The sequence below is a fragment of the Manacus candei genome, unplaced genomic scaffold, assembly GCF_025592945.1.
Source record: "Manacus candei isolate 608988 ecotype Guabito, Panama unplaced genomic scaffold, ASM2559294v1 h1tg000056l, whole genome shotgun sequence".
Classification (NCBI taxonomy): Eukaryota; Metazoa; Chordata; class Aves; order Passeriformes; family Pipridae; genus Manacus; species Manacus candei.
In genome coordinates this window covers 6581557-6607188 of record NW_026138104.1, presented here as the reverse complement: position 1 = coordinate 6607188, position 25632 = coordinate 6581557, and the positions used below count along the sequence as shown (strand labels likewise).

General features: G+C 51.8%; 2 protein-coding genes across 3 annotated transcripts in view; both read right to left on the bottom strand.

The window, feature by feature from the left end:
- The window catches only part of SPAG6 (sperm associated antigen 6), a 34291-nt gene extending 30979 nt beyond the window's left edge, over positions 1 to 3312 (bottom strand). For both annotated transcript variants that reach the window (XM_051802446.1, XM_051802447.1), the window contains exons 1-2: positions 3193 to 3312; positions 2998 to 3093 (exon numbers count right to left, since the gene is read on the bottom strand). In XM_051802446.1, coding sequence (XP_051658406.1) covers positions 2998 to 3093; positions 3193 to 3217 — 121 coding nt within the window. In that variant the 5' untranslated portion in view covers positions 3218 to 3312. The remainder of the gene's footprint in view (positions 1 to 2997; positions 3094 to 3192) is intronic.
- Positions 3313 to 13417: 10105 nt separating this feature from the next.
- Positions 13418 to 24074, bottom strand: BMI1 (BMI1 proto-oncogene, polycomb ring finger). Its single transcript, XM_051802502.1, has 10 exons — positions 23601 to 24074; positions 18511 to 18644; positions 18010 to 18106; positions 17242 to 17297; positions 17070 to 17120; positions 16702 to 16810; positions 16566 to 16611; positions 15950 to 16048; positions 15442 to 15522; positions 13418 to 15342 (listed from the first exon to the last, which is right to left on the bottom strand). Exons 2-10 carry the CDS (start codon positions 18620 to 18622, stop codon positions 15013 to 15015), a joined length of 981 nt encoding a protein of 326 aa, XP_051658462.1. The 5' UTR covers positions 18623 to 18644; positions 23601 to 24074; the 3' UTR covers positions 13418 to 15012.
- Positions 24075 to 25632: the final 1558 nt, after the last annotated feature.

The following is a 25632-nucleotide window of genomic DNA, read 5'->3' as shown; positions in this document are numbered from 1 at the left end:
GGAAAAGTTTTAGAAGTTTTGGAGGAGATTTTTTTTCAAAGTATCCACTAATTAAATGTTCAAATGACAAACCCTGTAATTACTATTCATAGTAGGATTTAATAATAAGAAACAACTTTATCAAAGCCAGCCAGAGAGTTGGAAAACATACTGGAATGAATTCCAAGACAAAGGAATTTCTCTGATCATTCCTTGAACACCCCTGCCACCAGAAAGCTGTTAAGCTCCCAGGCACTAACCCCCCAGGACATTCCTGACCAGGACAGAGCCAGTGCCATGTAAATGTGTCAAAGTCCAGGGACAGATTCCAGTTCCCTCATTACAACAACTTTGAGGATTTCTGCTCAGTGGGAAAAGCAGCTCCAGAACTTGATGAGAGAAGAGAGATGCCCTGAAAAAAGGTGGATTTCCTGTCGGCCCTCTCCGACCTTCTTTCCAGCCTCCCAGGCGTTTTCTTTACAGGTCATACAATATCAGTACCTTAAGGTTTCTCAACAGCCAAGCCAGTGTAAGGAATTCCTGCCTCTGATCCTGGCTACTTGCTCCCCTCCAGGCTGCAGTCTCCAAATTTGCAACAATACCACTGCTTGTACCTGGTCTAATACCACAGAAGCAGGGCTTATAGCCTAGTAGAGAATTACTTTTTCAATACACTTCCATCTTTCCTGATGTTAACATGGTGTCCAGAACACCTCCACAAAGAATAAGGTCTCAAACTAGTATTTATTTTTCTTACAAGACATTAAGTATTTATAAGGAGGACTTCTAAAATGGGATCAGATGCTTTATTCCTTGAGCACTGATCTTTCACTGCTACCAGTCTGAATTCTTAAGGGCTCAATTTTGTTCCAATTCAAAAGTCACTGTAATCTTGCCTTCTGCGACAGCCAGCAAAATACTAAGCACTGACAACTTTTGAGATCCAACAAAAGAACCCTGCAAGGTGCCCCTAACTCCTATAGCTAATATAAAATGACAGCAAAGACTTTCCCCATCTTCTTAAAAGAGTGATCTCCATAAAGGATGGCTAGAATTCCTATTCACCAGAATAAGAAACAAGCCCCTCAATCACTTTATGTATGGATTTATACAGAGATATACATATAGAAAGACATCTTTCTTAAATCATTGCTCCAGTGCTCAAGACCATAAAAGGTACATCAATGATGTGCTAGACAGCTATGTCTCAAAATATTTGTACAAGGGTTTTAATAAAAGGACCAAATCACTTATTTAGTGGGAGGTTTAAAAAAAAACAACACTTAATGACATTTGATTTAGGAGGAGGTTTTAAAACCTGTATCTAGCACATACAGAAAAGGTGAAAACTAACAGCTATATAACTACACAGTATTTTTAAAGGCACAGGTGCAAAAGATGGTAAAATATTTATGGTCCATTCAAACAAATTGTAATAGGAAACATCATATTTGCAGACACTCCCCTCTTTTCCAGCATCTGAAAAACTAAAGCCTGTGGAAAAGCAGCTCAGAACCAGAAAGAGCCAAGAAGGATAACCTACACAAATGCACATTTCCACAGAGCCTGATCCCTGTGAAATTAACCTTCAGACCAACACCAGCTATGTGCAGAAGGAAGTTTTGGGCCTCTGAACTGATTAATTGTTCTGTACTAGTAAGACATCAGTTCTGAAGTAGTTACCAACCAGATTACATCAAATAATTATTTTAAGAAGAAATGCAATGCAATGGAAGTTAGCTTGACACTTTGATTGCTTTCTTTAAATAGAAACTTTCTGCATTTTTAAATATGCTGAGCTGCAAGAAGCCTGCCTAAATGGGATCTCTCTCTGTGAGCTGGTAAAACCAGAACTGTAAGGGACACAGAGGGACCTCTTCGTACAAATAAGACATAAATTATTCCTATAGCCAATATGTCCCTTTGGTAAACATGCATCACTTGTGTAAACTATAGCAGTGGCATTAACTCACTGGGAGATTACAAACAAAACAAAACCAAAAAAAATCAAGAGCCACAGCAAGGTAATACAAAAGGCTTGGTGTTGACATGCCACTCCCATAATCAAAACAAATGTTTCTTTAGCAAGAATTAAAGTGATAGATATTCAATAAAACAATTTTAATAAAGTTGTAAATACAATAACAGAAAGTTGTAAATATTTACACCAGTGGCTTTCATTTTTTGTTTGCTTTTTTGATACCATTGTATTTGAGAAAAGACTGACAGTTTTACTAGATCTGGAAAACAAGTATTAAAACCAAAATCCAGACAAACCAAAACATAATCAATTCATGAATACCACATGGCAAACCAACAATTGATCTATACCACATTTTCAAACTGTCATTCAGATAATCGATTTCCAAGCACCTCTTTTTCCTCTTTTAAGCTCAGGAACTTTGGCCGAGCAGAGTGGGTCTGCCAGATGCCAGCAGCACAACAGCTGGTAGAAGTGCTCCTGCAGCTCGTCTTTCTAAAAATGTTCAATTTGGTTCACGACATCCCACGACAACAATATAACAAAAGCAAATCCCTCCCAAACTGAACAAATCTGCTCACAGAAAGCATCGAAGAATTAAGGAACAACTTTTAAAGCCGGTATAAAAATAGTTTCATCTAAAGTAGGACTTCCTTGGCAACTCAGTGCTGGTTTCATCGGGAAATCCAAGTTCTGTACTTTACATAAAGCTACATTGGAAGCTAGAGGAAGTAAATGAAGAAATGGGTTATACTGAGAAATTTTCCTTGAAGTAAACACGAGATAACAGCCAGAGACATCCCACTCCGCACAGCCCTGCGGGGCACCCGCCCGCCGCTGACCAGAGCAATCAACTTCCCTCGCGCCGCGGGAGACTCGGCAAAAAAAAATCTGGAAAATAAATCCTCGGTAACCGAGTGGCCAACGGAGGAGGAGGGGAAGAAAGAAAAGAAGACCAAGGAAAGGCCCCGGCGGCCCCGCGAGACCCCGCAAACCCCCGCGGCCGCGCCCCGCCCGGCCCCGCTGGCCCCGCGTACCTGCGCTCCGCAGGGTCTCGATGCTCTGCGGGCGGGCGGCGAGGTCGGCCACCCCCTGCACGAACTGCGTCCGGGCGCGCTGGTACTGCTCGAACACTGCGGGCGGCAGCGCCAGGGCGCCGGGTCAGCCGCCGGGCGGGGGCCACGCCGGCCCCCGGCCCCGCGGCCCCGATCCCAGCCCCGGCCCCGGCCTACCTTGCAGGACCTGGCGCTGGCTCATGGCGGCGCCGGGCGGGCTCCGCGCCCGCGGGGATTTCCGCGCTGTGGACGCGTCTCCCCGGCAACCGGGCGGAAGCGGAGCCGCGGGGGGCGGGGCCTCGCCCGTGACGCAACCGCGCCCTCCCGCCGCTCCCGCTGCCGCTGCCGCTCCGCCCCGCGGGCTCCGCGCGGTGCCGCCGGCCGGGCCCGAGCCCGGGGGTGACGGGAGGAGATGGGGTGGGCTGCGGGGCCCGGGCTGTGCCCGGCTGGTGGCGGATCGCACACGCGCGTCACACGCTCAGGTGCCGGTACAGGTGCGGGTATCGGCACCTACGGAGGTGCCCGGGGCCGTGCGGACCGACAGTCCCGCGGAGAGAGGACCGCCAGTGTGCCACACACACACAGCTCCCGTGGGGGGCGCGAACACGACGTGACATAAAAACGCGTGCCGGAGCTGTGTGCGCTCACCTCTCACCGGGAGCTGCTGCCCCGGGAGCGCCGGGAAAGGACGGGCACGGGCAGGGAAGGCGCAGCGCCCGCAGGACGGTGCCGGGATCAGCGCAGGGACGTGTCCGGGCGCAGCCGAGGCGCGGCCCCGGTTCCCGCCCGGCGGAGGCTTAGGGGGGTGTCGGACGGCCGGGCCGGGGCCTGCCCGCCCCCGCCGACACTGGGGAGGGGCGGCACGGCCGCCCCGCCGGTGCGCACCGGTGGGACGCGCTACTCCGCCGGGAGCGAGTCCCTTGTCCCGCTCCGCTGCTGCGCAACTTGCCAAGGACCCGGCGGGCAGGCAGGGAGAGCCCCGCCGCTCCAGCGGAGTCCAGCGCATCGCCCGGCAGCTCCTCTGGGGTCCGACTGCCGGGCTCCCGCTCCACTCCGCTCCCTGGGTGGGGGAGAAATAAAAGGAAAATTAAGAAAAACAAGAGCAGTCCGGAGCTGCTCGACCCCGCCACGCCTTTATTCTTCGGGGAGGCGGGTACTTTGATTTTAGTTTTTCCTTTCCTTTCTCACCACCGATGCGATTGCTCCTCGGGGATCTCCGCTCTTGCCCGACGCCGCCGCGCTGGCCTACGCAGGGGGTTTTCGTGCCGCACGGGGAACGAACTTGCCCCGCGGGGTCCGCGGAGCCCCCGTCCATCGGCGGCCGGGGCGGTGCGGACAGCGCGGACGCCTAAGGGCGAGCCCGTGGGCTGCGGCCACCGCCTCCGCCGGGAGCCGCGGGGGAAGTACGGCGGAAGAAGAGCCGTCCCTCGCTGGAAGGGAAGGCTTCTCTCAGTCCATACCCGGCGCGGTTAATGATCAGCCCGAGCGCACCCACCCGCGCAGAAGATCCGCGCAGCGCCAGCTCCCCGCCACGCTCAGCCCCGGGTGGCCGGGGGCAGCATCCGCTCTCTCCGTGCAGAGGGAGCAGGGGGGGAAGGGACACGGCGATGAGGGATGGTCCGGCAGCAGCCCTCTGACTCTGCCAAGCACAGTACTGCACCATAAATATTTTTTTCCAACAGTATATGATTCTGGTAGATAAATTGGGCACTGCCTTCCACTTTTCCCATCTTGGTGTCCGGCCATAAGGACTAATTAGGAATAATTCTCTTCAGAACCAGTCGTCAAAGACATGGTTGTATCTCTCAGTAAACACAACCTTGGAGGTCTGTATAGCAACTAATGCAAGCGGTGGGACAGGAAAATGAAATCAGTGTTATCAGGGTTTGAATAGAAATAGACTCTACATCACGTCCAGTATCTTTTGAGAGCGATTCCCAAGACGCGGGATACTTGTGAATGAAGGTAATAGTTACCTCTGCTATCGATCAGGCAGCTCCAAGTGAAATTGTAATCCACACCAGAAAATCAGAGTTAATATTCAATAAAAAAATGTCCCTTTCTGTAGCCATTCTAGATCGCACAGTGGCTTCAAGATTTCATAGGCTAGTAATTTGTCCTGCAAAATTCAAAATGTACAAAATCAGACGGCTGACACTATACAAACATGTTATTTGATAGGCAGTATAAAGTTTTGTCTCATACCTTAAAGTTGGAACGCTGAGGTTAATTCAACCACATTTTAAAGTTTGGAAAAGTGTAAGATAGACACTAATTTTTCTTTTTTTTAATCATCTATGTGTTTACTCAGCTGAAAAGAGAGGGGCTAACACAATATCATGGTCTAAAATGAACTATGCGTTTCTAGGAGTATTTAGTGCGAAAAAAAGTCTCTTTAAACAAACAAATTAAACAGAGGATGTGCTATTCTTTACAAATAAAGGAGACAAATAAAATCAGATTGGTGAGAAGGTTGTTTGCCACAGAAAATATTTTGGGAAATTATCACCATGTGTACTTGAGAAGGGAACAGCTGTTAAACACATTTCTTTATACTTATTTCTGTTCTTAAGTTAAATAAAAAATAAACAAATGGTGATGAATTACTTCCAGAGGTTTAAAAAAAAAAAAGATGTGTCGATTACAGATAAATTGATTTATCTGTATAATTAAGTCTAATGTTTGGATAAGGAACAACAAAACGCACCCTGAGTACCACCAAGACTTGCTGTTACACTTCGTTGCTTGCTACTGAGAGTCTATTCACATAGTTAATAATAATAATGAGGAATAAACACCATGCAAATGCGGTCTACGGAAATGTCACCAGTTCTCGCAAAAGTACTGAAGACGGAAAATCATTTATGGAAATGACGTAGTTGTGAGACTTCATTGCCTACTGCTGGGGTGCTCATTAGTAGGAAACCTGTATCCTTAAGCGGGTGGTGTTAGTAATGACTGTGTTACCGCACACGTCAGCTTAAAAAATAAATCGGAGACCAGGGTAATAGGCAACAGTTACCCAAATTAATAATGTGCCTTCGCTTTCTGGTGGGTGTTCTTTAATCTCAGCCTTTGATTCACTCGGAAATACGCCCAAAGTGGGGAGGATAAGCATCGTTTTCCCCAAGATGGGGAAGGGCGAAGTTGCTCCTGGAGTTTTTTGGGAGTGAGGCGTGCCGGGGGGATGGGGTTTCCCGGCTTGGTCTCGTCCCCGCGGGTACGAGGCAACAGGTGACTCAACCTCCGCACGGGAGGAGCTGAGTGCTCCGCAGGACCCCCCGGCTGGAAGGGCCCTGGGTGGCAGGTCCAGGGTCGGGCTCGCTGCCCCTCGGCGGCTCATGCCCTGCGGTGCCTCGGCTGGTCAAGCCGTGGATGTTCCACTACGGCTTAAAACCGCACGACGCCCATTAAAAGGTGAGGTCTTCCCGCGCCTTAATGCGGCGGCTTCCCGGCTTCGGGACGCCCCCGGGAGAGCCCGCCGGAGCTGCGGGTCAGCTGGAGCCGGAGCCAGAGCTGCCCCCGGCCGTCTCCCGCACCCGTCGGCAGGGCGCTGGGTCGCCCGATCTGCCTCTGGAGGGTCTCTTCTGCTTGCCACACACCTGGTAAATTGTTCAAGGCGTTGAGGAGATATTTACAGGGTTACAGAAATTAGGGGGTTTAATCCTGTGTTTGCACGACTGAGCGCGTCTGGTGGGAAGAGCAACGCGCAAACTCTTCCGCTTGCTCCCGCGGATCCGAGTTGGAAACGCTGGGTTTTTGAAAGCCAGGAGGTTGCACGTGGAAAGGTTAGTGGGAGTGAATGGGATGTAGGAAACTGAAGTGCTCTCTCGAAGAGAATACACTGAGTGAAGAGTCGTCAACTCCACATACAGCCTGTACTAAAATAAATCTGAATCCTTGAATAATTTAATTTTCAAATTTAATTTGGGCTTTGCCGTTACCTGATTTTAGCAAAGACTCTTTCAGAGAGACCATAGTGGTGGAGAGTTCTCTCTTTTTTTCTCCCCCTGAGCTTTGGCTCGGGGCTTCAGGGAGTCACGCCATTCTGGGGTCCCCTCACCGGATTTTCAGTGGTGAGTTTAGTTTATGAGACCTTCCTATAGAGTAAATTAGTTCTGCGGGGCGAAGACAGAAACGTCGAGGCACTTCAAACGCTCTAGAAAGAGGACTTCTCCTTTTTTTTTTTCACCTAAGAAGACGACGCTGGCATTTGAACAGATATTTTTAACTGTAAACATGTAAACGGTACAGATTTGGCTAGTGGAGATTGGTGCGTCGCCATTACACTAGGCAAAGACTGAATAAAAATTTTAAGGGATAAATAAACCGGAAAAGGGCAAAACATGTGAGGCTGACTTGCAGGATGGGACCAGGAAATATTAGCTGGTAGGACTGAGTCCTTTTTACCACGTGCATATGGTTACACCTCTGGTTTCCTGCGGAACCGTCAGCGCTTGTGCAGTGCCATTATTAAAAAAAAAAAAAAAAAAAAAAAAAAAAAAGAAGACAAATATTTTTGGGACGTTCCAAAACTGAAAGCCGAAGCTTAATTTATTCTTGGAACTTGAAAGGAGCGAGGTCTTCCTTTGTCTTCCGAGGTCTGATGCTCCGGGGGAGGGTGTGTGTCGGCTTGGCGCTGAACGCTGCCCGCATCTACATATGTAAACCCAGCAGCGCTTCTCCACACCCCCCCCCCGCGCCGGTCGGATTGCGGGCGCTGGCAGCTCTCAACAATGCTGCCACACAATGCGAAATGCGCGGAGCCTGCGCGGCTGCGGCTGAACGCTGGCCAGTATTTAGTTCTTGATCTGGAAGGACCAAACCTGCGCGGTGCCCAGCGAAGCCCGCAGCTCGCCCCGCGGCCGTCCCGTCCTCCTGCACCATCATTGTCCCTGGCTGCTGCGGTTAGAGGGGTGGGGACAGGCAGCAGCCAGACGACGATATCCCGGTTTGCAGAAGAAGGTGTAACGAGAGGCGCTGGCAGCAGCAAAGGCTGCAAATCGCTGTCGTGTGGTTGCTATTAGCAACAAATCAGCTGAACAGCCTGCAAACCCCGAGCACCTAGGGCGGAGGTGGCAGGGAGAGCGCCAGGGCTGGGAAGGCTGGGGCTGGTTGGCGCTTTCCCGAGGGGACCTCTCCTGCAGCCCTGAGCTGCCTCCCTGGAGGACGGCCGAGGAGGGGCAGGGCAAGAGGAGACGATGCTGCCACCCCCGCGCACTGCGCTGCAGGAGAGGGGAAAGGCAACCCTCTTAAAAGAGACAAAATGGCAGCTCTTGGCTTGTAGGCATCCCTCTCGGCGCTGAGCGCCTTTCTCGCCTCCGCTGGTACCCTCTGCTGCCAGCTCCTCGGTGCCCGGGGGCTCTCCCTGCGCTCCCGCCTGCCCGGCAGCAGAGCCCCAGCCCGGGGAGCAACAGCGCGGTGTCCCCCGGGGCTCCAGCCGCAGTCCTTCGCAGCCAGCCTATCCCAACCTAGAAATCGAAGTGCTATCCCTCCGGATGGGACACGTCCCGACCGGCTGCCCCGGAGCACCCGTTGGCCGGGCAGAGCTGCCGGCGTCGGGAACATGCGGAGGGGGTGCGCAGGCTCCGCACCCCGCGCAGTGAGAGCTGCCTCGCAGGGGCATCACTCACTCAGCACACCTGCACCTTGGACATGCCAACACCTTCCCTTCAGCACCCTGTTAGCGTAGGTTTTGGGGTTTCTTGGGTTTGGTTGTTTGGACTTTCTTTTGGGTTTTATCTTGTTTGTTCTGTTGGATTTTTTTCCCCTCATTTCCCCTTTAAAGTTTTGGGGTTGTGAATGCGGGCTGGTTTAGGTTTCTTTGGTGGAGTGTGGAGTTTTGTTATTTTATTTGCAGTTTTCTCCTGGGTTTGTTTTTTGGGGGTTGGGGGTTTTTTAAATTTTTTTCTTTTTTTCTTTTTTTTTTTTTTTTTTGGTTGGTTGGTTGGTTGGTGGTTGGTTGGTTAGTTTTGGTGGGGGATTTTTTTTTTTTTTGTAGTGTCAGCCCATTTCGGAGGCCTTCATCGGCTACAGGATCCTTGGCACGATGTTGTCTCACAGATTAGAAAGTGCTTCGTCGAGGAGGCAACTCTCGAGCATCTCTAGCACATGGAAAGGGAGGAGTAAGAAAGGCCACCGCTGGCAGCAATGCCTGAGATTTGCGCTCAGCGAAGGCCCCAGGATACGGGGCGGTGTCTCCCGGCCTCGGCCTCTTCCACGGGGGATGCGGCGGGAGAGAGATACGGGCGGTATTCTCGCCAGAGGAGCCCGGTGACGGGTGCAGAGGGGGAAGGGCTGCTGGCTGCTTCTGCTATTGGAAAGTGCCTCCCTGCCACGGGGGAGATCTCACCCGGCCGCTCCCTAGAAAATGTACCCCGGCCGCACCGTTGAGAGCATCGGCGCGGGGAGCGGGGAAGGCATCTGCCTGTCCCCGGCGATGGGAACATACAGCCCTTTGTCTCTGTAGACGAGGTGCGATATTCAGCTGCGGACCACGAAAATAGATGCGCCAAATGGCTACCGCGGCCCCCTCCCCTCTCTGGGGGAGGTCGGGCGCCCCGGGGCCCCGCCGTGCCCCGGGGAGGGCTGGTCTCGGCATCGGCGGGAGGCCGTGTGCCTGCGGCAAGGCTAGCGGGGACACGGGACAGCGGCGCCCTGCAGCTGGAAAAGCGGGAATGCTCCCGTCCCTGTGCGCGCATCCCTAAATGTCCGGGCTGGCTGGAGCACCCTAAGGGCAGGAGGCGGGGGAAGGCAGACGGGGAGGCAGGGCGGTGCGGGGGCTGCGGCTGCACCTCTCGGCGGCGAGAGGCTGCGGCCAGGGGTGCTGCCTGCCGGCCGTGCCCGCTGTCCCCTGGCCGGACCCGGCCCGGCCCGGCAGGGTGGCAAAGCGCGACGGCGCACCCGGCGTGGCCGCCGGCGGAGTCCTTTGGGGCAGCGCTGTCGGGGTCCGGTCGCGGCGGTCGCGGCGCGGAGCCCCCGGCGGGTCCCCCCGCGGGTCCCGCTCCGCGCCCCGCGCAGCCCCATTCGAATCTGGCGGCGCGGGGGGAAGTTCCGCGGGCGCAGCGGTGCGCAGGCGCAAGATGGCCTCTGCCCGGCGCGGGGGGCGCGGAGCGGGGCGGCCCGGCCCGGCGGGGCAGGGGGGTCCGGCCGTGCCCGCGGCGCCGCCGCCTCCCAGCGCCGCGGTTCCACGCCGGCCCGAGGAGTCGCGTTCCCACCGGCCGAGACGACGCGAAACGAAGTGCAGCCGACCCGCAGCTCCGGGCCGGGCTCCCGGGGCGGGCAGCAGCAGCAGCCGGCCCGGCGGCGGGGGGGCCCGCGGGCTCCGCGCACCCCCGGGGCAGCGCCCGCCGCCGACACCGCCGCCCGCGGCCTTTCCGCGGCTGCCGCTGTCCTGCCCGTCGCGGCTGCGGCTCCGCGGCAGCGAACGGGGATGGAATTCCCTCTGCCTACCCAACCCCGGCGGGGAAGACCTCCCTTTGCCGCGGGTGTTACGTGTCCTTCGTGCTGTACTCGTTACCGACACTGTCGATTTTTTTTTTCTTTGGCCCATACCATCACTGTTAAATAAATACAAATATCCCATCCCCGAAGGCGGTGCGACCGAGAGTTGCATGGTCCACACTGGGCTTTACAAGTTTTTCTGTTGTCCTGGCGGGACTCCTCTGTTGGTCGTGGGGAAAGGGAGTGAGGGAACCAAAGCTGGAAAAAAATCCTCGCTGCCAGAATCCTTCCCATTCTTGAGTTAATACAACACAAATCAACCATGGGTCGGAGCTCCCGCAGCGGGGCAACGACTTGGAGCTGCGGAAAGCAGAGATCCGCAGACCCTGGGACGGGAGCGCAGGTTCTTCTCCAGGCGTCCTCCGGGTGGGAGACGGGCAGAAAAGATGAAAAAGAAACTGTTTATAGTAAAATAAAGGAAATCCGTTTCAAGTACCCAGAGTAGGAGCAAGAACGTTAAAAATTAACAGCGGAAACAGGAAACACTTATCTGAGTAAACATTGTCTCAGAATTTCACCGTATTAAAACTGGGAGGGCTCGAGGAGCCCTGCGGGGCCGCCGCTACCCGCCTCCCGCTGCGGTACCTGCGGCGGGGCCGCCGCCGCCCGCCCCGCGCCGGGGACAGAAACTGGAGCCCTGCACGGCCAGACAACCCGATCCTCGTCAGCCGCTTTGGTGGCAAAGATCGGAACTGCAGGAGTTCCTGCGTGGGGAGAGATGAACAGTCCAGAAGTGATGTTCGGAAGTCAGGAGCACAGCTCTCTGCTGGTCCCTTCGCCCCGGCGGTCTGAGGTCGCGGCGAAGAAGAAAAGAGGCGCAGGGCTGGCGGAGGCGGAAGGAAGAAGGGTCCACCCGGTCCCGGTCCCGGGAAGACTTGCTTTGGCCGCGCTTTGAAAGTCCCCAACGAAACGAGCCACTGCTGCGGCAGCGGTGCGGCGGCGGGGGTGACGGCGGTGCATCTCCGGCGGCCGTGGGGAGAGGACCAAAGGCACCGCCTCGTCGCGCAGGGCGCCTGCCGTTGCCCCCGCTGTCGGGTTTCTGTGCCCCATCCGAAAATCGGGGAACGTCGTCTTTGCGTCGCGTTTTCCGGGGCTCCCCCGGTGCTGCCCGAGCCTCCGGAGCCGCGGTGGTGCCGCCCTCCGCTCTCCCCTCTTGCCCACGGGACGCTGCCGGTGTCGGAAATGTGCCGGCGGTGCCCGCATCGACCTGCTGGAAGGCAGCGGCACAGGTTGTTGAGAGGAATGCTCGGTGCTGGGGGACAACCATCTCGGTTCAGCAAGCTCGTCATGCTCCTTCTCTTTCTTTCCATGCGTATTTCTGCGTTCCTTCTCCCTATTTCTGTCTGTCTTCTCTAGAAGCCTGTAGAGATCTTCATGCTCCCTCTCCGTTGCTTTCCCCGGGGCTGGATTCCCATTCCGGCCGGGCACAAAAGCGCTGCTTGTAGCTGCAGGCAGCTGAACCAGGCAGGAAAATTTGGTCGGACGAAGACAGAAAAACATCTTTTTCCAGCCAGCACAGACCACCCCTGCCTCTACCCTTAATCAGACTGATTGTTGAACAAGCTCAGGAAAACGCAACAGACTTTGGCTTTATCCCTCAATCTCTATAAACGCAACGTCGGGTAATTAAAAGATTCTCTTTACATGTACCGAATGGAGATTTCTTTCCCAACAAGTAGAATTAAGGTACGTTTTAAGGAAACCCTCTCGCTATGTATCTGCAAAGGAAAGTATTGCGAAACCGGGAAGGTTGACGTAGCAGGTTCACAAGTAGAACACCAAGATGCTATCTTTGATCGCCCTCCCAGTTGTGCTTAGCAGTATATAAGCATCGCGGTGCCATCTGCGCAGGGCCAGCAGCAAAACAAAAGTTTCACATGGCAGCACAAACATCCTCGGCGGCTTCTGCAGCTCAGCAAGAGAGCTACTGAGAGCGTTTGTTCTTGTTCAGACAGGAGATGTCGAAAATGCTGCAAGAGCTTAGTAAACCTCGAAGGGAAATATCCCACTCCTGTTTGCCGAGTACTTCACTCCACAAAGACCAAGAACAGTTCCGTATTGATGCTGGAAGTTGTGATTAACTGCTACTTCCAGTATAAATAAGCGCAATTTTATCAGTGTGCTAATGTACAAGCCTCTGCTGCAGGCTCAGTGCTGGGTTTTGGGTGAAATACTTCAACAAGTACAGCGTGATTTACTCATGTAGCTGAGGGAATAGTGCCAAGATAGACATTAGGTCGCATTGAGAGATATCTTTATATTAAAACGTTTTTAGTTCCGCCGAGGCTTAAAAAAGTAATCCAGGACAGCACAGGCAGAACATGGCACTCACCATCACAAAAATCAAGTTCTCCCCTTCCCAGGCAATGCAGTTTAACAGGGGCTAAGTTTGAACAGATAGGAGGTAAAACCTGTGGCTGAGTAGGATGTGAGAATGCACCATTTGCTTATTTCCAAGAATTAATCGGGGTCAAATAAAGAACAGCAAATGTTTTCGAGGCAGGCAACCAAAACAAATCACTGCAATTTCTAGGCTTTTTTTTTCTTTGTTATTTTAGTACACCATACTGTTCTGTTCACTAAAATCTTTGGTACACCCAGAAACACATCTCATGAGAAAAAGATATTTTTCCCTTAACACCACATTATCAACAGAGGTCATTTGCTACTTTTCAATGAATTATCCCTTTTATTTGTTTATTTCTTTGATCAGCTATAAATGAAAGTTATTCGTGTATATAAAACTGAAGTTTTTACTGTTGAAATTGAGCTGTACATGTTTACTACAGAAAAAAATATCAACTCTTGTTTAACAAGACATATACATCAATAAGCGATAACTTTGTGGAGGATTTGCAATCACCTGGTCTATAAAAACAAGCAGGACAAATAACAGCAATTTATATGCAAAAGTAATGATTTAATGACTATAAGCAAGACAAAGCAATTAAGAATTGTGCTTCTTTTGCAGACTGGAGACAATGAAATGTTTAACTACAATTTTTCCGTACAAACATGAAACAATATCCATATAGAATAAACACCCTCACAAATGTATAACTGATGGGTGATGAACACACACAAAGTTCGACCAAAGCAAAGCACAAACTGAAAAGTATCTGGGCTGTTCATATTTTATGGTGGAAAAGTTCCTTCTACTGAAAAAAACCCACTCTTAGAAGCCTGTAATAAAATGCACCTACTTGCAGGCCATTAAAGAGAAGGCATTCTCCACAATTTATTGAAAAGTACCTGTTAAATTTTAATGAAGTTAGTACTGTACCATATACATATATATTAAAACAAATTTAGATAAAATGCCTTCATCCAGCCACTTGCTGGTTCCTTAAACTTTATACCAAATAGTTTATGGCTTCTATAATGATTCCATGTGCTTTTAAAAACACAGTCCCACCACATCAAATAATAAAAAGGTTATCAAACAGGTCAAAGACTTCCATGTCCCTTGATTTTTTTTTTCTTCACTGTATCACTTCAACATTTGGTAAAGTAAAAATATTTCACTTGAAAAAAAACAGACAAAGCCAGTAAAATCCTTTTAAGATTGCCAATTGCCTCCGGGTTATCAGAGACTTGAATGTGCTTTCCCAATACTGTAGCTCTCACACACAAAGTGTTTCTTGCAGTACAAGCAAAGCTCAAACAGGCGGCATCTGCAAGGGTCGAACCAGTTTAGAAAGTTAACAACCATATCATGAGTGCATGAAACACAATATTTTCTTTATAGTATTTATAAATATATCATACAATACTGTTTCCTGTTATGTCATATACCAATATGGCATTGTACAATAAGCATAATGCCATCTGATTCTTACAAAAGCGAATCATTTAAACAAGTCAGTAAATAAAACGGTAATACCCGCTTTTAGGCATACAGATTGTAAAACTGAAGTTTACTTTTCTTTTGATCGGTTCTGCGCAGCAACAGAGAAGTAAAAGATGCAACATAAGAATCAAAATGGCTAATACGCAAAAATTGTTATTCACAGTGACATGGCTACATATATGCATTTCTCTATGCATATTCTTTCGATTTTGTTGGATTTCAAGATGAAAAAGCACTTGCTTTCTACAGGTTCACAAAACAGCATAAGAACAATAACAATCGAAGAGAACGCAATGGAGGAGTTAGTCTGGATTAACAAACTACTTCCCGGGATTTGTACTGACTTCTGGAGACTCCTGACTCCAGATGATGGGGACAGAAACAACTCCACATCACTCAGAACAGGTGAAGATGTAACTTTTGTTTGTTTCTCAGTCCTCTGAAAACAATTTACATTTCAATCTTGCGTTTCCATTAACGTCCATCCTGAATGTCACCTAGTCTGGCCTTTTATAGCCAAGTTCAGTGTTACTACAAAAGAAAGCAATTTGGATGATAGTCACATGGATTAGCATCTATAAAGCTGTAATGGCATGGAGAGATCTATATAAAGGAAGGACGAGGGTGGTAGCCTGGTTGGCACGTCAACCAGATGAAGTGGCTGAGGAGCCATTTATTGATGTTTTCCGAGCTCTGTTGGTAAAGGAGGACTGGTGGTTACTGCTGGGGCTGCTGCTGGTGCCATTCATGGTGCTGGAGATGTGAGGGAACTGGGGGTGAGGAGACTGGACCGGGGTGCTGGGGCTGGGCAAACAGGAGGAGGTGGAGGGGATGCCTCCTGCTGGGCTGCTCGCCTTGTCGCTCCCAGAGTCACTTTCCAGCTCCCCACTGTTATTCAAGCCTTCTCTCTGGTGACTGATCTTCATCCTCTTGCAAGTAGGTCGGACCCGGTATTTCAGGGGCAGAGGCCCATTCTGTAAAGCAAAAGGGAGACCCTTATAAGCGCCCTCCCCGAGCCATGACCTGCACCCCCCCTGGAGGAGACATACTGGAGTCCTCCTGGAGATACTCACCCGCCTCCAGGTATAGATGTAGGCAATATCCATTAGGGTGTAGTAGTCCTTCAGAGGCTCCTCTTCATACATCACATCGATCTGTTCAAGATATGAATCCTTGCATTAAGGAACATCCAGGCATTCAGCCCTAGCACATGACTGATCTCAGGTGAAAGTAGCCCTGCTGTTACATATCTCACAAAATTGGAAAAAAAACAAACAAAAAAAGCTATACCAAACCCAGCAAGAAGTAGGGAATTCGCATATCTATTGGACATGTTTTAAATACATCAAGGAGCAATTTCTTTATACTTTGATATTTACAGCATTAAAAAAAATTACAGTGTCACCATACTCTACAGATAGATACTTTAAAAATAAGCCCAGCAACGTATTGCACACACCGTAAATACTTGGCAGTTAGCACTTGCTGGAACAGGCTGTAATGAGGAAACGAGTCCTAAATAAAAAACAAAACAAACAAAAAACTTAAAAAAAAAAAAAATCACTCCTTCCCCATAGGTACCTGGAAAGTGTTAGGTATATCCATTTTACTCCGCAGGAACTTTCTTAGATGCATCACTGTCATTGCTGCTGGGCAGCGCAAGTATCTTTTGTCATTCACCTGAGAGCATAGTAAAGAAAATCAGTCTACTGAGAACAAGCAATTACTCCCACTAATGTTGTACTCTAACGTTTCAAGTTAAAAAAAATGTATCTTATTAAATTATGAACTATAACATAACAATGTCCGCTGCCTTAGAAGGCATGTCACAAATAAGTGGTAAATTACAGTTCTAAAGTAATTAAAATATGTAACTAAATTTATACATAAATATTTGTATTGTATGTTTTTAGTTTATAATAAAGTAATCAATAAATTATTAAATATTTTTTAAATTTTACAAAATATCAGATTCTGCTTTAAAAGTAACACTGCATGCATTTTTAATTTTAAAAAGTTGCTTACATATACAGCTGTATAAAAATATTTTACCTTTTCTGTACCTCATGCCATAATAGGAGGTGCACCTCCTTTGTTCTAGATACACATACCTATGTATTTTTCTCAGCTACAGACCTGTCCCAAAGTTGTGTGTGTGTGTGATATGCTTCCTCTGGAGTAAAGGAAAGTTATTTACCTCTTCCTTTGATTTTTCTTTCTCCTTATTTCCTTTTCGTTCCAGTCTGTGAGAAGAAATGACACATTTACAACAAATAATAAATACAGCTGCTATCAATCAGGTAAACATAAAATATTGCAATTCTGGAACTTGCCTGTTCTGGTCAAAGAATTCAATGGATAAGCTTATTATCTCGTCGTCTGTTATAATTCTTTTGTCTTCGTCAGCCACTTCTCCCCTGTCTTCATTAGAGCCATTGGCAGCTGCGCAGAAATTTCCACAATAATTTACATTTTGAAATTCAAATCAGGAAGAATGGCAATTCTCAGTAACAAGAAAAAAAAAATCTTCACAGTAAGATAATGAATGAAAGCTACCTGACAAAACAATAAACTTTTATTATGCTGACTTTACTTCTTAAAATTCTGTGACAGTAATACATCACTTGTAAGTTAAAAAGGAAACAGTAAAACATCTAGGTCAATGCTATATTTATTAAAGTTGCAAATGAGAAGCTTTTACCATCAGCCGACGGATGAGCAGCATAAAAATCCCTTCTTCTTTTCATTTCATCTAGATGGAAAAGCATATAATTTTCTTTTAGCATTTACTCTGTAACTCCTGGTATTGATATAGGATAGCAGCTCTGGTTTTGTTTTCTGCTCTTAACAAAATGCCTGATTTAACTACTTACTTTTGAAAAGGCCTGGTACTAGCTTGTATACAATATCTTGGAGAGTTTTATCTGACCTGAAAAAAAGAACAACCCCAAAACATGAAAATAAGTAGGTGAAGTAATATTTTAATCCCTACTTATAATCTTTCACAACAAGGCATCTTCTACAAAGGGGGAGGCCAGTCATTAAAAGTTAACTTGCAGGACCTTGTAATCAAACTAGTCCTGCTCTAACTACCACTCTGAACCAAAACTTATCTGTGGTACCTCAACTGAAGGTTCTCGGACTAAAGGAAGGCCTTAAAAACTACAAATCCTCCCTAGAAAGGAGAGAGAGCAAAATGCAGTGCTGACAAGGAAAATGTTTCTGAAAGGCAAATGATGCTTTAAAGGTTTTTGCCTCTTAGCTTGGAAAGTTGCCGCAAGAGTTTTCATGATTAGGAATTATCCTGGAGTGATGCATGTCTGGGAGATACAGAAAGCAGAGGCAAGAACTGTCCGGTGGTACACGTGAGAACTGGGGAGAGGGAAAAGGCATTACATCAATGACTGGCTTATGCTAAAAAGACAAACAAAAACTTTCTGTCTCCCATGCAGAGAAATCTTCAGTTTCAATCAGTGATGAAACTCCAAAGAGAACGCATACACACCAGTTAGCTTGTAAATTGACAAGCCCTTTCAGATTTAAATCGCAGACGAAGAGATAACATTGACACCGACTACTGCTGGTCTCCCCACATAAAGCAAAATAAGAGATGCAGGATGCACTTCGCAACTTTCTCCTACCTTATATTCAAAAGCGGTCGAGTTTTGTGAACTTGGACATCACAGATAGGACAATACTTGCTGGTCTCCAAGTAACGCACGATACAGGTCTTACAGACTGTAAGTCAAAAACGACAGGCTTTCAGTGATGTTCGAAGGTGCCACTCAGATATGCATAGATAAAGGTGCGATTTTCTAAACTATGCAAGCTAGAGCAAATCGTCCATTGTCAGCAGCGAGCTGCTTAAGCTAAACAAATACCCAAATAAGCCGCAATTACCATGAAAAGGAGACGCTTATAGTACATATATTATTACTTTAACAAAGACCGTAGGGCTGTCCTCAGAAAATCTGCACCGCGGCCGGAACACCTACTTCCCCACCCGTCGGGGAGGTAGAGGGCAGCGGTCCCGAGCCCCTCGGGGGGTTTGGGCTTGGGAGGATTTTTTGTTTCTGTTCCCGGGATGCCGGGAAAGGAGGGAAGCGGCGAGGGAACAACGCGGAGCGCCCGGTCGTACTTACAGGAGTGGAGGCACTCTATGATGGTTGTTGCATCAATGAAGTACCCGCCGCAGAGCACGCACATGAGATGGGGGTTTAGCTCGGTTATTTTGATTCTGGTTGTTCGGTGCATTTTGGCGTGGCGAGCAGCGGCTCTGAAAGACACACACACAGAGGACCGGTCAGCGGGGACGAGCGCGGCTGCGTCCCAGGTGCCGCGGTCCGGCGCGTCCCCTTCCCCCCGTGCATCGCATCGCATCCCCCGGCGCAGGGGCAGCTCAGGCGCGGAAGGCGAAGGCGGCGGCGGCGGCGCGGGGGCGGTCGGCGGGCGAGGGCCGGTCCCGAGGCCGGCGGGGCGTCCCCGCACCGCACCGCCCCGGGCCGGCCTGGGCGCAGCCCCGCGGTCGCTCCGCGGCACCCACCGCGCCGTCCCCCGGCGGGCACGGGCCGCTCCCGCGGCGCGGCGGCACCGGCCGGCTCAGCGGCGATGCGGCGGGAGCTCCGGGGGCGACACGGCGGGCACCGGGCTGCCGGCGAGCAGCACAAAGGGGAACCAGCGCCTCCCGGTGCGGCTGCCCTGGCATTTCCGGAGCGCGGGGAGGGGCGGCGGGGGGAGGGACGGGGGGGGACACACGCACCTCGGAGCGAGGCCGGGTACCGGGGCGGCGGGGCCGGCCCGCCGGGGGGGTCCGGGCGGCTGCCGCTGCGGCTCGGTGCCGATCCGGATCTGCTCCGCTCTCCGAGGGGGTTGCTATAGCAACTTACACTTACACTTGGCATCCTGCCACCGCTGGGAACACACGAGAGCCGGGCGGGGGGCGGCCGGGGGGGCGGGCCGGGCCGGGCCGGGCCGGGCCAGGGGGTGGGACGCGGGGCCCGGGGGCTGGCGGAGGGGGTGGAGGAGCCAAGGAGCCCGCGGGGGTCTGGGAGCCCGGCTGCGAAGGGAGGGCAGAGGGAGGGCGGGAGCGGCCCGGGCGGGGTCGGGTGGCACAGCCCGGAGGGTGCCCGGGCGCGGTGCGGGGCAGTCCGGGCGGCGGGGGCGGCCCCGGGCTGCGGGGTCTCAGCCTGGCGGAGGCGAGTGCCAGAGGCTCCTCCCGAGCCTCGGCCATTTCGGATCCTCTCAGGGGCCTCTCTCCACGTCGACTCGGTGCGAGAAGCTGGTCTGAGATCGCTCCTCTCCCCCTCCGCTCCCTCCCTCCCTCCGAACCACGCCGCGCTCCCGGGGACCGAGCCCCCCGCACCGCCGGCGAGGTGCCGAGCCCCAGCTCCCGCTCCACCGCGCCGGCATCCCCGATCTCTCCATCTCCTTTTTCTTCATTTCTCTCCTTCCTCCCTTTCTCTTCCCCCTGACTCTTTTTCTCTCTCTTTCTTTCCTTCCCCCCGTTTTGACTCTCGTTTGAAAATCCTCCCGCGGATGAAGCGAGCGCAGTGCAAAGTTTTGCAAAAGGTGTAAAGAGATTTGCAGCACCACGGTAAGATGCTTGGATGGGAAAATACAAGTCTCCGAATCCTTAAGCAAACCCCCTTTTCATCAATAAAGCACACTGAGAGGGGGGGAAAGCCCAAACCGACTTTAAACGGTACATTAGTGACAATATGCGAAGGACCATGTGACCAGATCATTCCTAAAGCTAAATCAACACCTTGTCAACACAATGCAGCGACAAGAGTGAAAAACAAATGTCATTTTCACAGTCTGAAACCCATAAACCCCCATCGGATGCACTGGCAACAACGCTAGATGCACACATACTGTTTAAAATGAGAGGGAATAAGAGATAAAGGGGAAAGTACATACGAGGAAAAAACCTGTCAGCCATGTCAATTGCAGAGTAAATTATTTTCTGTCAACCAGATCCTGAAAAATGTAATATAACAACGTGGTTCCAATGCAAGCCATTAATTTCCCCAGGTCAGTGCTCCCAGAAAGCAGCTCCCGTCCTTGGTCTCCGCTCCTCCCGAGGCAGAGCTTGCGAGCCACCTCTCATCGCAGCACCGTATGCTCAAGATGCAAGGTTCCCCCCAGCCACTGGCAAACTTCGATGTTAGGCAGGGAAAAAAAAAAAAAAAAGGGCAACACACCAAGCTTTCTAAAAGCTTTGAACGTCGGCCAAACTGCCCAGGACAGGGGTACAATATTCTTCAGAAGTGTGCACAGCGCCAACGAGCGACCCCGGCCAGAAAACTTCTCTGGCTGCTGCAGGAGAACCCTCGAGTGAGCAGCAGATAAAACTCCCCAGCATCAAACCAATGCCGGCCAGCACACAGAAAACCAAAATGCCAAAAGCACCAAGCCAGACCAGGTCCCCAAAGCTGTTCCCAGCTCCGTGAGGGAAAGCAAGACCACCGCTGCATTGTACTGCGGTTTAAATGTCGCTTCCAGGGTCCCTGACCCTCTGCTTCTTACTTTTAAACTGATACCGAGGTTTTGCTTTTCCCAGAAAAGGCGGAGACGGGGCTTCTGCACTCTCCTCTGAAGAGCCCTGAAGCCGGCGGCTCTGAGGTCCCTTTAGGTACTTACACATGGACAGGCTGCTTTCACGGTTCTGTGTTTTATTTGTTCAAGTCACTACCTTATAATTCATAAATATCTGAACCAAAAAAACCAGCAGTGACCGAGGTCATGCAAGTCGGCTGACCAAGAATTCCTTCCCAGCCCTGATAGACTGGGACAAACCTTTCAAGACATTAACGCGTTTATTTCACGCAGGCATAGCCCCTTCCTAAATGGAGGGGGATTAAATTCAACCGTGAAACCTGTTTTGTCGAAGCAACCCCTAAACGCGGATTATTTATTGCCCAAAGTTAGCACATTTCTAACATGCTATAAGCTATCTTGAAAATCAGTGATTTTCTCTAGCGAATTGAACAAGGCGCCTAATTTCTCCTCAAAAGCCACCCGCACAGGCACAGGCACACGCGTGTCTGTGCCTGCGGGGTTGTAACATGAACACAGCACATTTTACTACAGCAGCCTGAGCTTAATATTTTGGTACGATGGAAATCCTTTCAGATTTTTTTTCTGCTCCTGCTGATCACACGGCGAATGCCACTACTTCACACAAATACAAACAGCCTCTTACCCAGGACAATATATATTTACACACTGACACATGGAACAACTAAACGTAAAATATACGTAGATAATACTCGCTAGAAGTAAACACTGCCAGCCAACCGATTATTTAGAGGCCTTAAACATGTTATGTCAAAATGAAGAAAAACAGAAGTGCATTCTCCTGCTAAGAATCAGCTACATTATTACAAATCTATAAAGGCAATAAGCTATCAAACCTTGCTCGACAGGTCTCTAACAGAAAATACATACATAAAAAATAGAAGCATGGCTCGCATAGGTTTGTGTACTTTGCACCCATCTCCTCTCGGAAAACTCTCTCATCAGGAATAAAGCAGCCGTCATTCCACATCTTCACTCATTATCAGCCAGAGCCACTTGTACTATCGAGCCTGTTATTACTCTTTCACTTAAGAATGGACGCAAACGTTTTAAAGGAGAGGACGGTGCTTCTTTCAGAGAAGGCACACGAAGCTCAAATATCTCTGCCCAACTTGCTGCACCGAGGAAAGACCTGAATATTGGCAACAGAGTGCAAAAGGACCCCAGTCTTCAAAATCAGCTCCCTGTGACTAGGCGTAAGACATAATAGGTCTACTTAAAAAAATACATTAAAATGCTAATTTTGTACTATCTAAGCGACCAGGTAGGTCAGGACTTCGTGTCTCTGGCAAACTGCAACACAAGTCTGTCTCAGTTTCCAGGATGGGCTGCTCAGAGTCACTCAAAGTAGTTTTACTGGACTGTATTTCCAGAATGTCCCTGGTGTTAGGGACAGTCCCATAAAAGAAGCTACTCCGACCACTACAGACTACGCAAAAAAAATCCTTCTAGCGCCAAGCTTGCAAATGGGCACACACGCCCAGGTTTTCTTCGACTTTTCTGGAGAATGGAGGAGTGAATCAAACTTTCTAGAGGCTGAAAAGTTACTATCTCACTTGTATAGAAATGCGATTTTTTTCTGCTTATTTTTACCTCATTATTTGCAAATGTTTACAGTAAACACAGAGAAACATCCCGCGTTATATATCGCCAAGGCCATTCAATTATAAAACCAGAACACTAGCAACTTTCAAGGGCTGCCCATAAGCAGTACGAGGAGCCCACTCGCGACATCTCTAAGATCTGACAAAGGATTTCATGTAAATTTACCCTTCCCGGGCTCAGGAGAAAAAAAATACCAACCAGAGAAAAGAAATTCACACACACCACCCCCCCCTCCGCGTCCCGCAGACACATCACCTTTGCTCCAAAGGCTCCAGCAAACCGCACGCCCCAGCTCCCCAAGATCGCAGCCAAACTGCTATCCTCACCCCCCAAAAAAGTTATTTCTCGGCGTTGGCCATCCCTTGCCTCTCCCAGTAGGCACAAACCCCTAAAGTTTAGCATTTAGAGCAGAAATGTAAGAGGAGACATTGGAAACAACTGGGAACCGCCATCTTACAACCCATCCAATTTCACACAAGTACTTGTCCAACTTAAGTTAATAACATTTTCTGCTGGGTGCCCCGGCTCCTAACAACCCCCCCAGGAGGATCGCTACCCCCCGCTGGCTCCGTCTCTATAAAATGGGTGCGTTATCTGACATTTTAACCTCCCCCAGACACATTTCTTTCGGGGAGGACTGAAATCACTTGACCCAGGCAGCTCCAGATTTCACGAACGTCCCTGTTTAATCAAAATCTGCCTTTAAACAAAGGGCGCTCGGGCCGGGCTGGCAGCAGGGTCGGGAAATATAAATATTCTCCTCGGGGGCCATGTGCACAGAAAGGTTTTAGGGGGCGTCTGGAGAAAGAAAGGAACTAAAATTTGCAAATGTGGGTGCGTAACGCGAGCGAGTGCACAGGCTGCTGCTGCTGCTGCTGCGTGTCTGTATGTGTGTGTGTGGCTGGAGCAGCCTGTCAGCGCTTTTCCCATACGGAGAGCTCGGGGGACACCTAGGCGCCCCTTTGCAGCCCCCAAACCGGCCGAAAACCGCCGCCGAGCCCCCTTCGCCCCCCGCCCTTGCTAAGGCGACACCTCGCTTCATACGTACCCGGAAAACGGAGCCGGTGGGTGATGATCGGAGCGGCCAAAAAAGACAATGAAAGTTAAAAGTCGTTCAGCAGAAAATGAATGTGAGCCAAGCGGCCATCTTGAAATGAACTGCAGACGCTGTCAATTGCAATAAGCTTATTGCCGCCGCCGCCGCTGCGCTCCGCTCATTTTAGTTACAGAACGCCCGGGTCTCCGCCGCTCCTCGCGGGCCCTTCTCGCTCGCTCCCTCGCTCTCTCGCTCCCTCCGAGTTGGCCGCCCGGGCGGCTCAGGCGCTGGGAGCGCACAGTCTCCCCGGTCCGGATGGGTCCTCTCTCCACCAGCCCATTGTCTCTCCCTCTGCCCCCCGCTCCGCCTCGCGGCCTCGCTCGCGTTCCTTCTTTTATTATTATTGTTATTATTACGAGTATTATTGTTGTTGTTATTTCATAGTTGGTGGCGGGGACCCGGGGAGGGAAGGAGGGCGGGCGGGCGGGCGGGCGGGAGGAGGGCGGAGGAGGGAAGAATGCAACGCTGAAGGCACACAGTGGAAACTGACACCGTCCCCAAAATGGCTCGGAGTTCGCCCGCCCCGCCAGCGTCACGTGGGGCGCCTCATTCCTTAAGGGCGGCCTGGGAATTAGCGGCGCTGCCGCCGGGGCCCGGCAGCCTCCCCGTGACCCAATCCCGCAACCCGGCCGCCTCCTCCCCCTCCGCCTCCCCCCTCCCTCGCTCCCTCCCTCCCCTCCCCCGCCCGCCACCCCCTCCCCTCCCTCTCTCCCTCCTCCCTTTCTCCTTCCCTCCCTCCCTCCCCTCCCCCCGGCCCTGCACGCGCTCGCCCGCGCGCCGCCGATGCCTCCTTTTCCTCCTTTTCCTCACCGCCCGCCCCGACCCCCGGCCCCGCTCCGCGGCTCTCGCCCGCCTCCCCCCGCCCGCCGCAGCCCCGATGCCTCCCGCCCTCCTTCCCCGCGCTCCCTCCGCCCGCGCCGCGGCTCCCCTTCTCCCCCTCCGCCCCCCGCTCCCTCCCCGCGCCCTCGTCGCCCCCGCGCCCCCTGATCCGGTCCCCGCCCGTCCCCCAGGACCCCGCCCGGCGTTGCCCTCTCTATCCTGCCCGCGCCGCTGCCCCCCTGCCCGCACACCCACCGGCCCCATACGCCTCCCGTCGGCTGCCCCCGCCGCCCTCGCCTCCCTCCGCGCACTTGTTGCGCGCTCCCACCCGCGGCCGCCCCGCACGCCCCGTCCCGCCGCGGAGCGACCCCCGGGGGGACCCGCACGGCGGCCTCGCGCCCCCGCCACCGCGTGCGCGCTGCCGAGCGCCCCTCGCCCGCCCTCGGCCGCACGGAGCCGCCGCCGTCGAGGAGGCGCGTCCCCTCGGGGGCCGCGCGGCCGCTTTTCCGCCCCGAGCGGCGGCGGGAGCGGGTGTCGCGGGGACCCGCGCTGTCCCCGCACCCCGCGGAGGGAAGACGGGCCAGCTGGGAGAGAGGGAAGCGGGCAAACCCTCGCGGTCGCTCGCCACCGGCGACGACAAGACGCCTCTCGCAGCTCGGGCGCGGAGGAACGGAGAGGAAAAATCCTGGCTCCGCAGTAAAGGACCGGCGGCCGCCTCGCATCCTCTGCGGGGCCGCTCTTCCTCGCCGGCAGGTGCGGACGGGCCGCGCTGCGGAGCCCGACCGCACCTGCCGGCGAGAGCGAATGGCCCCGCGGAGACCACCGGTGCCGGGAGCGGCCCAAGGCGGCCGGGAGAGCCGCGGAGTAGCCCTGCCGTCGAGCCGGAGCCGCCACCCGGCTCCGTTCCATCCCGCGGACCCTCGGCTTTCCTCGAGGCACCCCGAGCCCATACGATTAAACTGAATCCTTTCTTGCCACCCGCGCCGGGGTCCAACCTTTACTCGTAGGGGAGATGTAAGATCGGCTGGAGGGAAATGACAAAGCGCGGCGGGCGATTTAGCAAACGCGCCGCAGCCGCGGCACGGGAGGAAGGGACTTTCGCCTCACTGAGCTGATCTAACGTTTAGCATCTTACTTTTAGGTACAGCTAATTCACCCATAGAAA

Coding starts and splice junctions, on each gene's coding strand:
- BMI1 (XM_051802502.1), bottom strand. CDS start 18,622: ATGCACCGAACAACCAGAATCAAAATAACCGAGCTAAACCCCCATCTC. Junction 16,811..17,069: donor TGCTCATCCGTCGGCTGATG/GTAAAAGCTTCT, acceptor ATTTCTGCGCAG/CTGCCAATGGCTCTAATGAA. Junction 16,049..16,565: donor AAGAAAAATCAAAGGAAGAG/GTAAATAACTTT, acceptor CTATGCTCTCAG/GTGAATGACAAAAGATACTT.